The sequence below is a fragment of the Brachycentrus maculatus genome, unplaced genomic scaffold (genome assembly GCF_059751285.1).
Source record: "Brachycentrus maculatus isolate JH-2025_06_01 unplaced genomic scaffold, ASM5975128v1 h1tg000269l, whole genome shotgun sequence".
Classification (NCBI taxonomy): Eukaryota; Metazoa; Arthropoda; class Insecta; order Trichoptera; family Brachycentridae; genus Brachycentrus; species Brachycentrus maculatus.
In genome coordinates this window covers 1,725,373-1,740,926 of record NW_028281020.1, presented here as the reverse complement: position 1 = coordinate 1,740,926, position 15,554 = coordinate 1,725,373, and the positions used below count along the sequence as shown (strand labels likewise).

At 33.4% G+C, this 15,554-nt stretch overlaps 1 protein-coding gene across 2 annotated transcripts; it reads left to right on the top strand.

Annotated features, from left to right (window-relative positions):
• The first annotated feature begins 551 nt into the window (after positions 1-551).
• On the top strand, positions 552-15,162 carry LOC148305575 (uncharacterized). Of its 2 annotated transcripts, XM_088266502.1 has the most exons (9): positions 552-676; positions 3,430-3,544; positions 5,132-5,349; positions 7,435-7,589; positions 8,221-8,374; positions 10,633-10,844; positions 12,366-12,542; positions 13,074-13,506; positions 14,468-15,162. In XM_088266502.1, the coding sequence occupies exons 3-9, from the start codon at positions 5,161-5,163 to the stop codon at positions 14,666-14,668; spliced, it is 1,521 nt and encodes a 506-aa protein (XP_088122628.1). In that variant the 5' UTR covers positions 552-676; positions 3,430-3,544; positions 5,132-5,160; the 3' UTR covers positions 14,669-15,162. The 2 variants fall into 2 exon arrangements, with proteins under 2 accessions (XP_088122628.1, XP_088122627.1); XM_088266501.1 differs by lacking the exon at positions 552-676 and having other exon boundaries at positions 3,282-3,544.
• The last annotated feature ends 392 nt before the right edge of the window (positions 15,163-15,554 follow it).

The following is a 15,554-nucleotide window of genomic DNA, read 5'->3' as shown; positions in this document are numbered from 1 at the left end:
ATGAAGTACCTGTTATAAACCATAAAGTTTAAAATTATTTTATTTAATTTTTTCTTGTTTACTGGAATATTGTACATATTGTATCTGATTTGCTAATACAAAAATAATATACTATCGTATTTATAAATTATGGTTAAACCTTTTGATATATAAACTACATATATTATGTTTGGTAATGGAAGGGTAAAAAGGCATTTGCCCCTTTTCTGTAACTCGTTATGCGAAATGACGCTCGCTCGGGATCAACTCTCCACATTTTTTGCTCGTTATGAGAGGTTCCACTGTATTTCAAATACTGGGAATTGGTAAAGTCAAGAGTCAGAATAATCGGCGGGTATGTGTGTATGAAAGTGGAAGAGGCGAATATTGTTTGCAAAGGCAGATTAGTACAGGTATTCTATTCTCTCTGCCTAATGACGTAATTGACCATTATAAATGAAGTGCCTACCTTTGATACCAAAAGTATAAATGATTTTAAAACATGACAAAAAGTTTCTCAAAAATGGAATGACAAGCTTATTTTTTTTAATTCTTTAGTATTGTTTATGTAATTTTAATCCTAACCTTTTAAAATTATTTTTTATATGACATTTCATTCAAACCAATATTTCTTAACTGTCTACTATTTAACTTTTTATATATTTTTAAAACTGGTGAGGCAAAACAATAAAATAAGGTAAAACTTCAGAACTAAAATTCTTTGTTACCACGTGCATGCAGTATTACTTTATTTTATATATATATATATATATATATATATATATATATATATATATATATATATATATATATATATATATATATATTTTGAGTCTGAGAATTTTAAGTGAATTTATTTTACAACATTTTTAAGACTAGACCCATCCATTGGCGAATTATTGCGCAAATACTTTTTTTAAACACGTAAGTGTGTATATAATATTTACTTTTTACATATTCTTATTTGAATTCAGTTAGAATCTGATGGTAATACGTAGTAATTTTTCTAGAGAATTCACCCGCTAATGAGGATATAGAAAGCAATATTTTTTTTAAATATTTAAATATGTATAAAATAGTCATCACAATTAAAGCCCAGCACGTTCGCATTTACACATATTGCAACAAATTACAAATTATTTGCAACCGCAAGAATCTAGGAGTGGTCAATAAGATAAGTAAAGAAGAGTGATCACCGCAGGCATCATTGCATTTCCAAGGCATTGCATGACCGAGCCATTCCTGAGTTTCCAAATAAACCCGGAGGATATGCCATGTAGGGATAGCTATGGCAGGGATGCCAGTTGAATGTAAGAATTGAGTGGTTGAACAGCAATTTCCCTTCTATATTTTACTGCTATTAGTTCATCAAGCATTTTACAATTGAACTTGTCATACAGGAGAATGGCAAACTTCTTTCCTTCAATGACTATGTCCATTAGACGACAAAAAAAAACATGTAAGACCACTTGAATATAAACAATTTCGAAGTTTTTTCTAGGTTTCCTTGCTGCTTTCCCCAAAAAGGCACTTGTCGTCTCGCCGATAACTGCATCGTAGAATAGAGCTTTTTTTTCGTTGTACCTCAATATTTATTTATTTTGGTGATATTCAAATGGTGACCCGAGTCGGAATGGGTGGGATATATTCCAAGACAGGACTCCACAAGATGGACCCCAGTTTTTTTGAGATGGAGACTAAAAAAACTGGGGTTTGAGTCGGAAGACCTGAAAAAAAGATGGTCCGAGGACATAGCCGCTGAGGGGGACAGAAACTGGCTGGAAATAGCAACCGACCGAAGGGAATGGAAGGATACGGAAGAGGCCTATATCCAGCAGTGGAGAACAGAATGCTAGAGACGAAGAAAATAAGAAGAAGAATTTTTATTTTATTCGAGTGCAGCAGTTACTAAAGTGGAGCTGAATAACCCGGGCACTGAGTAACGTCATATCCAGCTGCTTGGAAATCGTTGACTAGTAACTGAATGAGTTCATTTTCGTTATGCTCCTTTTGAGAAATTGGTTGGATGTTATTATCTTATCAGCTTCAATAATAATGATGTCTTGCAAATGCAAGATGATTTGTGTGAATGCGTACGTACCGGGTTTGAACGAACTGCCACGGGTCATCATTATGTTTAAATGTACATTACATTGGAGATGACACTAGTCGCTGTCGAATAATGCTTTCCTGGAAAATTAAATGATAACATTATTACGTACCCAAAAAATAATTAATTCGTAAATATTTATTAACATTGAGGCCCCTATTGTTTATAAGCACATAATATCGCATATCCAATGAAATTTCTTTTATAAGATACAAATATTGTTTCGGTTATTATCAGACGGAATGACGTCTCATAAACATAAAAAAATATTGTAAAAAATATTTTGGGTCGAATATATCTTATATCTTGTATTACAATATTGAAAAAGTTTTGTAGGTAAATCTATGTATATAAGAATTCATTTATGATCACATATTTTTTCACAGCTTATATAGTTTTCTAGTAAAGTGAGTGCAAAGAATTTTCTTTAAATAAATGCAATGTTATTAAGTCTTTTCAAAATAAAGTAAATACAGTTTTGTAGATAATTTAATTGCGATCATTTATCCTCTGACAGTTTCCTTTTAACTCTTACCGTTTTGTGAAAAAAAACATAAAAAGGGACACATTTGGGGGGGGGGCGGATATTCGATGGGTGAGAACTTGGGGGGGACTTTTAAGTGGGTCCTAAGGAATATAATAATAATATAAAAAGTTGTTTTTCGTCTATTTTGTCCCATAATTGAAAACTCTATTTCAAAAATGTTACATACCCAAAAACTCATCTATTTTTCACACAGAAAAATCATCTCCTACATGAAAATAAGCGTTGGTGACTTTGTGACGAAAAGGTTACATTTTACTTTCTAGATTAATATTTTTGTTAATAAATATATTTAGGTTATATTACCGTTTATTTTTAAAAAATATACAAATTTATACATATGTATATATATATATATATATATATATATATATATATATATATATATATATATATATATATATATATATATATATATATATATATATATATATATATATATATATATATATATATATATATATATATATATATATATATATATATATATATATATATATATATATATATATATATATATATATATATTTGATTCAATTATAAGAAACGTTAAACTCCTTTTTTGTGATTTGTAACGTTTTTAAATTATACCACTCAATTTTCCGTAGTACCAACTCCCAACCATCGCAATATGGGGTCTAAGCGATCGATATAACGCGCGCGCACGTAAAACGAGAGCCATTCTTATTTTAGGGACACTTTGGTCTTCATTAAAACACGATAGTTTCGCCACAAAATTAGTTATATCGAAATCAAATTGAATGAAATAACCTGTTGATTTTTATTTATTTTTTAGACATTTCAGAAAAAATGTAATTCTCGTAAGAGTATTTTGGAAATTACATCCCATATTTGATGGCGGAAAAATAGTGTTTATCACGGGAAACCCATCTGGCAAATAAATAAGAATCGTAAGTATTAAATAAACTACTTAGTTATTTACACATTTTGACAAAATGCGTGAAGTATTTGATGATATACTGAATAATATTGGAAATTATTGATTTTTCATAAGAAAAACGCTGCTCGATTTTAATTTAAATAAAAAATATGTATATTTTTGTACAGAGAAATTTTAAAAATCAGTCGTAAATATTCGTATTTTGTTTTACAATTTTAAAGGCAGTTGAAAATACTAAACATACGAATTTTTAATTATCATTTTTTGGAATTACAAGTTACAAAAATGTATAAATTCGACAAAAACATGTAATTTATTTCAATTTATATTGCGATTGATTTTTAAACATAAAATATCGTCAATACAGTACTCCAATACCGATGTCGGAAATTTGCATTTTCCAGTTATGGAATGTGATAAATTGAAAAAAAAATTAAAAATGTAAAATTTCTTATTCATTTCAATTAGTCATCTCAAATTATATATTTTATAAATATATGTGTATCGTTTTTACTATTTTTGACAATTTTGTGACTCCCGTACAAAAACAAAATTTTTGGTCGGTATTTATTGTAGTAATTTCATTAACAATGTTCACATTTTATAATATCTAGAATCCAATCACAATTTTAGTAATTTCATATGCGATAAGCGTGTTGACGCCCCCAAATGGCGGGAAATTAGCTTATGAAATATTATTTTTACCCTTCACAGCTGGTCTCATGTTATGATAACGACATTATTTTTTAATAATATCATAATAATAAAATTTAAGATTAAATTAGTTTTTAATTTATGGGCGTAATTAAAAAGTAATTTAATCGTACATTTTATTATTATATTATTAAAAAATAAAATAAACGATGTCTATACGATCTTTATTTTCAATTGTCTCAATATTGCACCCATCTTGTGATGTCACCATACAAGAGATTCATTTCCAATCATCCCAACATCGCTTCCATCTTTCGGTATAGTACATAATTATTCAAAAGAATAAGTAGTAGTAGAAAGAATAGGTGTAGTACTGGATATTTAAAAGAAAAAGTATACGTCAATAAGCCAAGAACAATTCAAAAGCTAAAGGATGAGATAATTCGACACATTAACGACATTGAACCCCGATTATGTCTCAGCATCATTGAAAATATGGGCCCTCGGATAGAGGTATGCCACCGAAGCCGTGGCGAGCATTTGGTCGATATTTTGTTTTACACATAATTGTCATTTTTTTATCATAATAAAAATAGTTAACATAATTCCCTGAAAACTTTTTGTTTTATTTACAATTAAAATCGTGCGTTATTGTTGAACCACCCTTTACATACGACTTTTACTCCCGTCTTGTGGTGTCATATACAATATTTGCTTCAGATTGTCCCAATATTGCGCTCATCTTGCGGCTTAATACTTTTAAAATAAAATAAAATATTATTAGCGAGGGGGGGGATTAGTTACACATAGTATTGAAGATGTTGCAGAGTGGAGTCAAACCTATTTAACTCTGGCTCAAAGCCCGCGCCACTTCATGTTACTTCACGTTAGGACAACCGGATTCGTGATATGTTTGATTATCTCTTATTATGGCTACTTTCAGATTGCGGTCAGGTAGCCGGTGATGGAGCCATGGGCTCGCGAGGAGCGGGACTCCGCGCGCGCGCTCGCGAGCGCGCCCGCGCTAGTTTTTTCATAGTAGTCATGTTCTTCGCAGTGTTCGGGCTCATCGTGTTCACCGAACTACTGCTTGTGCAGCCCGCCCAGCCCAAGACGCCACCCAACACGATCAGGGATCGTCCGGACTATGAGCAGTTCCAGGTGACAGCCTAAACTGAACGACCGGGTTATCAATTTTTAGATTATGCTAAGAGGAGATGATGATAATGTAAAGTGAAATTAACAGAAGGAGCATTGGCCCAAAACCTGTTTTGGCTTGAATGGGAGAAGTTGACGAAGAAACATCAAATTTGATGAATTACCTTTTTAAAACTACTCTACCAGGGGAAAGTGTGTCTTTTTGGTAAAAAAGAAAATCAAGAAAATAATTCTTTTCTGGGGACCATGGGAATTTCACACATTGTTGTTGGGCAGTTTTTTCATCACCCCCGACCCTAATTATACTCAGCCAGTCTGCCTCCCGACCCTCAGTATACTAATCCCAAGTAAACGTAAACCCAATTCCCATTTGCACAATATTTTTTGGCATCTCTCGCTCTCTACCAAAAGTAAGCAAATAAAAAGCTTATAAACGTCTCCCACTCTCTACTGACAGTATGTAAAAGACTTGTTAACATTGATCCGCCCTTGCCCTTCTTCTGGCCCTTGAAGGAACCCACATAATGCACTGGGCATCGCATCAAAGTGATGAGGTGTTAACTCCATCATGATTGTATGACGGCGGAGTGATGAGTCTTGAAATATGTTTGATGGGTGCATGTGACGTAAGTGATGGAAATCAGGGTGAAAGACAATACTGTTACATGGGAAAGGATTTATTATCATTAATCACCTATATCATTTTGAATCTAATGATAAGTAACGGGTTAATAAAGGATTCAAATTCTGTTAAAATGACTGATTTCTTTCCTTTGTTCCATGTATAATATTTTCTCACATATATTATACCAGTGGCGGGTTGGTAGTCTTGGCCGCTCTTGATCTTTTACATTCCTAATAATAATTCTGTCCGCCTCCGTAGTGTAATGGTCAGCACGCTCGGCTACCGTTCTGGAGGTCCCGGGTTCGATTCCCAAGGGGGGTAAAATAAATATAAGTGATTTTTTCACAGTCATATTTATTCAATATTACCCTAGACTGGTACCTGAAGCTGGGGCTGAGGGCTGATCACCTTTCCTTCATGTGTAAACCATCAAGATAACACTGCGTTTATATGACGCAGTGCCCTATGCACCATTGGGGTGCGGATAAGGGTTTTATTATTATTATTATTATTAATAATAATAATTCTAAAAAATATAAATAATCTGACATCTTATACCTGTAAATGCCAAGTGTGTGTAAATGTAAATATTTTAAATGTTTTAGTTATAGAACTAGTTTCCTCATAGTGGTCATGTTCTTCGCAGTGTTCGAGCTCATCGTGTTCACCGAGCTGCTGCTCTTGAACAATTGTGTGGAAGGTATCGATAGCGATACCTTCCACATATTTCTAAAAAAACTAATCTAAGCTCTGAATAATATTACTTAAATGTAAAAATTAAACACTTGTAAAAAGCGAACTGTATTTTCACCTGTTGATGAGAACATCTGCAATTTTCAAAACTAGTGGTGTTTACATTAATAATCTCAAAAGTGGTCTTATATAAATGTTTTATTTCGATTGTTATTCCCCAAAGTTAATGCCAAAATTAATCAATAAAATAATATTGCTTATATTTTAGTACATCTGCCATCAAAGAAAACATTCTCACACATATTAAACTTAATGTCATGTATAAAGGTACTAATTTGAAATTTTTAGTAGTCTTTTGATATTCATTTGAAACACATCAGCTTCACAAATATGTGCAATAGAGTATGACTTGACATAAGGCTGTTTTAGTAATATGTACACAGTATTGGGTTTCTCAAAATAGCATACTGTGTAAGTTATATTCAAAATATTGGGCAAAATTTTGTTGCTTCAGTACTTGAATGCAGTTGCAGCATATTTGATGTAAGCATCTTTATATGTTAAGAAATAAATATTATTTGTTGAATGCTTTTTTGTTAAGTACTGGTACTTATTCCCATATTAAATAATGCCTGTACGGAATTTAATACTTATTTAATACTCCCAGCACTGTTTTCCTGTAAAAAAAAATTGATTTGTAATTTACCGTTTCAAGCCCACCTGAAGAAATTTTCATAAGTCCACGAGCTAATGTCGAACTCAATTTCTAGGCTGAGGATTACTTAGGAGTACGCCTGGGTGGGGGAGGGAAGGGGACAAAGGCCCGCCGAGGGGTGTTTCCTCCCCCTGAAGAGAAGCTACCTCCTCCCATACCGGCCAACGCCACCCCTCCTGATGCTATGTGGCAGCCCGTTGGAGGCACAAGGTAACAAGCGTAAAGCTCAAGCTCAAATTTTACTAAGGAGCTCAGGGCCATGATCTCCCAGGAAGACTGGAACTTATTGGACAAATTACCTTTATTCCAATCCGTTCTAGGACAAGGCAAAAGTAGCGGTTATTTCATCAACTCCGACCCTATTTAGTATACTAATTAGAGTCGTATACTAATCACAAGTAACCGCAAATCCAACTCCGATTTGTACATTGTTTTTTGGCGTCTCGCGCTGTGCCAAAAATAATCATTTGAACACTTATAAGTGTCTCCCGCTCTCTAACAACAATATGTTAAAGACGCTTGTAAGCGTGTTAAAGAAGATCCTGTTGACTCCTGAAGACAGCACCTCAATTTTCCTTTTCTTCCCTCAATTTTTCCTGAAGCAACCAGTTTATTTTACACAACTCAAAATAATTTATTTAACAATTATATGACAATATTATATGAATCTCTTGCGCCTGAGTGGGAATTCATTTTGCTCTGGATCATTCCGAGCTTAAATATTAAGTAAAAGGAGAACTCATCTGCTAATACCTAATGAGCACAAATTCAAAAATATGGTTTATTTTTTATATGTTTATATCAATAACAAAAATATATATATTTCGCTCTTATTTTCTAGGTATAAATTTTTAGTATATTCAGCTTTCTTTGAGAAACGCAATGGCAGGATTATTCGACTGATTGGGGCAACTAAAACCAGGGGTCCAGAAAGGGTGTGGTGTCGCCTATGGTACTCTGCTAATAACTCAATAACGATTCCTGCAAAAGTCAAGGTAAAAATTAAATAACTACAGTATCTACTCAATGAATTAGGGCCACCCATTATTTTTTTGAATACTCTGAAATCTTTTGGATTATTATATTTATTTTACATAAATACTTTAAGTTTTCTATTGACATCTAATATCATGTATATTACCTTCAATAATATGTAAAATATACCTGGATTATTTAAGCCTTTACAAAATTTCAAACCCTTTTTCTGAGAAAGGTCCCTAATTAGCACAGGTAGACAGATAGTTGAAAGTTCAAAAAATAGTCCTATCTCATTTATTAGTGAAGTTTCTTGAGTTCTGGTTGTTGTTTTGTTCAGAGAGGTTATGTAGTTATCGTGTCTTGTGAAAAAAACTTAATTTTTAATTTTAGTTCATAAAGTATAAATTTTTTTTGTAAACACAAGTGTTTTTTTTGAAAAGGACAAAATGGGAAAAAGTAAAGACATTTCTGAGGAAAAAAAGTCCAGTGTTATAGTGCTACTGAAATTAAGAATACTATCTAATAGAGAAATTTCAAAAAAAGAAAACGTTTCTCGTCAAACAGTGGACAGAATTTCAAAATCAATAAAAAATCAGTCACCCGCCACCAGCAATCGACGAAAGAACTGTCGTAGGATTAGAAAAACAACACCGAGGACTGATCGAAAAATCGTTCAAAGTGCCTTAGAAAACCGTAGTGCATCAGCAAAAACATTAAAAATAAAATTGGAAGAAGAGGGTATAAATATATCGGTATCAACACAGGCGACGTCTTTACGAAGTAAATCTGAAATGCAGGCGCCCTGTAAAAGTACCAAAATTGACACCACGAATGAAAGCGGATCGATTAAAATGGGCCAGGCTACATCGAAATTACTCGGTAGATGATTGGAAAAAGGTATTTATTTAAATTGAATTTTCAACATATCATTTTACTAAATAAACTTATATATTTGAATTAAACATAAATTTTCATTATTTTTCAGGTCATCTTTAGTGATGAGTGCCGGTTAGAAGCCGTGACAGAGAGCCGTCGATTCGTCAGGAGAACACCAATGGAACGTTACAATGAGGCATGTGTGGTAAAAGTTATCAAACACCCCCCTGCAACAATGATATGGTCATGTATTATTAACAATTTACCTGGGCCGTTGTTTTTCGTGGAAGGAACAATGAAACAAAATTCCTATAAGCAGGTCCTCGAACGAATTTCATTGCCCTTCTACCATACACTCGACCCAACAGAAGGTCCATACACCTTCATGCAGGATGGGGCACCTTGCCACCGGGCTAAATTAATAATAAAATTTTTGTCTACTAAAAATCTGCCTTTGCTCCCCTGGCCTGGAAATTCTCCGGACCTTGATCCTATAGAAAACGTATGGAGCATGTTAAAAAATAAGGTATACTCATTTCCAAATCCGACAGTAGACTGTCTAAAAAAAAATATTCAAAAAATTTGGTCAGAAGACGAAGAAATAAAAAACATGATAAAACAGTGCATTTTAAGTATGCCAAAAAGAATTGAGGCAGTTATTTCTGCCAAAGGTGGAAATACTAAATACTAACTATATTTATATGAAAATATATGCATAATTTAAGCGTAATAAAGTGTTCATGTGTAAATAAAATTCAATGTTGTTTTATTCAAGGTTTTCTCTGAGTTATTCCTGTTTGAATTGAGAAATTGCGCGAAATTCTGCGTGGCCCTAATTCATTGAGTAGATACTGTATATACATAACCAAATAATATTATAAATTATTTAAAACATAAATAAAAAAGGATTTTCCACTTTCATCTACTTTCGCCTAAGCAAATATCAAATCATTAGTATTTAAAATACAATGTTGAATATCTCATTCATTTGACTTTATCTTTTTCTTCCATTTAAAACATTAATGTTTTTTTACTACTTACATTACTTTTTTTTTAATTTCCTCATTATCTACTGTTCAGGTTATTTTATTTTAACACATTATTATCGAGCGGTTTTTCATCAACTCCGACTCAAATTAGTTAGCTAATCAGGGTCATATAATAATCTCAAGTAACCTAATCACAAGTAATCGCAACCCAATTTTGATCTGTACAATGTTTTTGGCGTCTCGCGCTTTACAAAAACTAAGGAAAACGCTTATAAGCATCTCCCACTCTCTACCAACAGTATATAAAAGACGCTTTTAAGAGTTTCCCGCAAATAATGTGTTAAGTGTGTCCTAAAACAATTTCCTAATATTATTTTACTAATTATTAATTATTTTACTAATATTTACAGATGATTCGTGAGAACTGGAACCTTAGGTACAGTGCCTGCTTTGTAGTGTGCCCCCTAAAAAGAAATCACACAGTTCCTCACAGTGTGTCTGTGGTAGCGAGGCCCCGGTCAGTGCATGCCAACCTCCTCAAAGTACTGCAGCCCCCGAGCGATGATCCCCCACCTGACAGTTTGGTGGTCTGCGTGAAGCCTCTCCACTTCACTTATAACCGGTAACTCACAGCTTTAAAAAAAATCTTTACTCTCAGAAGTGTGCACTTTTGTATTGACTAAAGTAGTACATATAACATTTTGAGTGTGTTCAAATACTTGTTTCACAAATCTGGATTACCTCCAGTTATATGAGTTATTTTTCATATTATCGATAAACCTGAAATTATGCGGAGCATTGGTCTGTATGTTCCTGAAAGTTACCTAAGACGCGTCAGCATAGATTGTTTCACATTCCTATATATATATAGAACCAACCTGCCAATGGTTATGCCTGTGGGAAGAGCTACCGCTATGCTGAACAATATCACGCATATTGATTTGTTCCATGTGTCTGAGGGGGTTTTCTGAGCTGGGATTCTTCTACTACCATAACAAGTTTTTTTTTACATTTTGTACTTGTAATTTATATTAATTATAAATAAGCCTTATATGTAAGTTTGTCATGTATATTATTGAATAAATTATTACACAATTATAGCACAAATATTGCTCACTCCTTTCAATAACGTCAAATATCAAAAAACTTGATTTTTCAGGAGATTGTTTTTAATGTGTTAAAATATAATAAAATGTATGAAAAATAAATATCAAGCCATTTATTGAACTTTTTACTGTGCAAGAGATCTTTTTAGTTCAAACCTGAATGTTTTTTCTCCATTTGAAAAATATTTAGTGTTTTTAAAAAAATAATTAAAATATACATTTTCTTCAAAATGCAAAAACAACACTTTCTGCCCTGTAGCGAGTAAATATTATGTTAAAAATATGCCGCTTTTGCTGGGATTAAGTACATTTTCTGGGCATTCCGAAAACATGCACAACTGAAAAGTGTCAATTTTTGATATATGATGTTGTTGAAAGGAGTGAGTGAAATATTATGAGCAAAAATTCCCAAACTTTACCTGGAGAAAAGACCACTCCCAAATATATTCTATTGAAAATAAATACGGTTAATGGTATGTGGAAGCGGGGGAAGTGATAAGAGGGCGAAAAAGATCTGATGAGAGTCTCGGTACTACTGCGAGCCCTGCATTGTGGCCTCCATGCTTCAGAATTTACTACACCGAAAGATGATTTCGACGATATACTTAACCCTTTTACATATTATATTTTTAGGTTTTTATTTAGGATTTATATGTTCAGTTAGTAAAATTCATTCTTTAAAAAAAGTGTTTTTTTTTTAAATAAAAATAACGATTACTGGAGGGGTCAATTTTCAAGTTATTACAGGACACAACAACAAAAAATATTATTTAAAGGGATATGCATCAAAAAAAAATTCTGGCTTCTCCTGATAGGTGAAAATAAATTGATGGAGTAAGATATTCACTTCACAAAGTTTCCAGTCAGTTCCAACTGAAATAATAAATCGGTTGTTATATGAAATACACAATTTAAATACTTTAGCACAATTTTTTATTTATTTATAAATATATGGATTTACTAAGCACCCTCAAGGTAGTATTTTACAAAAGTGAAGCTACTTAAATTGTAAAAATTTATTACTGTCGTATTTTTAGGCCTTTACAATTAATGGAGTTTGTGGAACTAAATACGGTGCTGGGAGCTACGCACTTTGTGATGTACAACCACACAGTGGGGCGTCACGCTGCCTGCGTACTAAGACATTATCAGAGTCTAGGTATCCTGTCCCTACTACCCTGGCAGCTTAACATGCTTTCACAAAAGGAGATACGGTCAGTAGCACATTTTCAACCAATTCTGATTTGAAATCTAAATAATAAAATTAAAAATTTGTTTCTCGATGCCATATAATTTATCGATAGGACAAGTGAAGGCTTCTAAAGTGGAAGTCCAATATTTTAATTTTTATATATATTTGTCCTGCGGAAGGAATACTCTGGTAGTATCAGGTAACATTTTACATCCATTCCGCTTAAACTATTTCAATTAACAATTGATGAATAGTTTTGAAAAGTAATAAATAATTTTTCATTAATAAAAATGTATTGTATAATATGCTCACACTGTTCATAAAGTTCAATGTTTATTCATTACCACTGTAAGAATTTAAATATAATATCAATAGAATATGCCTAGGCTGCAATTGATAAGTATCGTTATACCAAAGATGATACCTATTGATGTAAATAATTTCAATGATCTCTGGTGTATCAGCACTTTTTGTTTTCACAGTAATATTTCATTTATCCATTCTAACTACAAGTTACATTATAATCTTACAAATAATTTCAACTTATTTTCAGAACTGAGGGTCTGTTTGCAGCGTTGAATGACTGCCTTTATCGCAGCATGTTCCACTATGCGTTTGCGGCTCTGATAGATCTTGACGAATTTATAATACCGCGCAAAGAAGAGGCTCTCCCCCCGTTGTTGGCCACACTGTCCGCCAGGTCAGACTCCAGATCAGCCGGGGCTTTCTCCTTCCAGAATGCCTTCTTCTACCTGCAGTGGAAGGACGAGCCGTTCAGCGTGGGGGACCCTCCCCTGTCCTCGTCCCTCATCACACAGAAGAAGACGAGGAGACGCCAGAAGCTGCATCCGCACAAGCAGAGAAGTAAATACATCTGTCGACCAGAGAGGGTCTTGGAGGCAGGAAATCATTTTGTCTGGGAGTTTATGACCGGAAGCGGAGCGTTAAGCGTTCCACCTGATCAGGCTATACTGCATCACTATAGGGTATGATTTTTGAAATATTTTTTCATTTTAAAAGGTTATATCGTAACCTGTGAATGATAAAGTGCAATACTATCATGTAAAAGGTATGCAGGAGTGGCATGCAAAGAGCTTTACATATTGAACTTCTTCTTTTTCTTATTCCTGGCTCCATCCCAACTTACCGTCTTTATAGACTGTTGAGGTAAGCTCTCCTCGTCCTCAGGTTGTAGGTCCTTCTATCATATACAACGTCACCTAGATCATGCCTTCGAATCATGTTATCTTTCTGTGGCATCCATGAATATTCTGGTCTTCCTCTTTTGGTCTTTTGAGGAAGATCCATGACTCCATCCATCGCCTGGTTTACAATATATCCAGGTTCTCTATGTTCTATGTACCCATACCATCTCGATTGCTTTTTCTCTACCTTGCTATGTATGGCAGTTACACCTAGACATCCACGAATGCGTTAACTCACATAATGAGCTTTACAAGTAGAACTAATATTAATAAATAATAAAATTTTTGGATGTTATCGAAAAATACTTGTCTGTAAAGCACTTTGTGTAATTCTCCTAAATATCTTTAACATTCTTTTACTGTGTTTTACTGAATGCAGGCAGTATACTGTTATACTTATATTTGTTTACATGATATATCATACATACGAGTTAAAACTGGATAAGCTTGAGGATCCATTTGTGTCAGACTTTGTGAGTGTATACAAATGTACACTATTGTAAGAGTTTTTGGGTTATTGTATTTATTCTTTAGTAGTATAGTAGTAATAAAATGATTATACAGGTAGCCCTCAACCTTGCACATAATTGATTCCTGAAAGTGTGTGAATGTTGAGAATACTTTGGAATACCAAAGTAGAGGGATGTAAAACAAACTCAATGTCAGGTTCTTTTGGCCAGCGCTTGAAGAGATTAAATATTAACGTTGTCAGATCTTTCTTTTCTTCTTTTTCAAATTCCAGGTCTGCGAATTTGGCGGGGACGACTGCGTGAAGACGCCTTCCTTTGTGGACAGGACGGCTCTCAAGTACAAGGAGGTGTTAGCCGAACGGGTGGAGCGTCGCTACGGAGAACTCAAGGACCTGTGCTCGCTTCCCGACCTGCCTCCCCCTCCGGCCCTCCCCTCTGCCCCGCCCCCTCTGCCACTCTCGCCACCAGTGTGATTGTTCACTATCTAACCATAAAAATAAAAGTTCTAAAATAAAAACAATGAAGGGAACAAGAAAAACAAACAATTTCAAAATTGTGAAATATTAAAAGGATATTTTCCTGAATTTAGATAGAGAATTTATGATGGAAGTTAATTGTGAAAAAATTGACAAAATTTTATTCTCAATGTGTCGTATACAATTTCAATGTGAAGCAGGTAACCCTTGGTTTGTAAATTTTTAATAGTTAAATTCATTTTTATTGTGCTTACAATTTATCAAGTACATATTATATGAGATTTTATGGTGTTAGAATCAATTTATTCAAATTACCCTGGACTGGTAGTACCTGAAGCGGAGAGCTGATCACCTTTCCTTCATGTGTTAACGATCAAGATAACGCTGCATTTATATGATGCAGTGCCCTATGCACCATTGGGGTGCGGATAAGGGTTTGAAGAAGAATCAAAGATTCACCAAAATCAAAAAATGAGGATGTCAAAAAAAAAGTTCATGTAATAAGCTACTTTCTAAAATAACAAAGGTTGTTTAAAACACCCACAATTTCAACAACGTTCAATCAATTCAAGTGTTTATTTTTATAAAATGGAATTTATGGATGGAATATATCGAAGTCTCCTTTGATAAATAAATCTTACAAATCCAAAACCCTCATGTGTATTATGAATTTCCACACTAAGAGCAGAGGCTATACTCAAAGAATGTGGAAAAATGGATCAATATTTTTTGTAATGAAAAATTTGTATTTTTAAAAAGATTTCAATTTAATAATTTTTGCAATTTTTAAGCAGCTTATGGCTGAAATATGATTTTTGCCAAACTGAATATGTATTATTTGCTAACCAAGGATTGCCTGTTTTCATTTGTTTACTATAATTTT

What these genes read in the sequence shown, in the direction of transcription:
- LOC148305575 (XM_088266502.1), top strand. Translation starts at nt 5,161, where the DNA reads ATGGGCTCGCGAGGAGCGGGACTCCGCGCGCGCGCTCGCGAGCGCGCC. An exon ending in CTTTCACAAAAGGAGATACG is followed by an intron (nt 12,543 to 13,073) that starts GTCAGTAGCACA and finishes ACTTATTTTCAG; the next exon opens with AACTGAGGGTCTGTTTGCAG. An exon ending in CTATACTGCATCACTATAGG is followed by an intron (nt 13,507 to 14,467) that starts GTATGATTTTTG and finishes TTCAAATTCCAG; the next exon opens with GTCTGCGAATTTGGCGGGGA.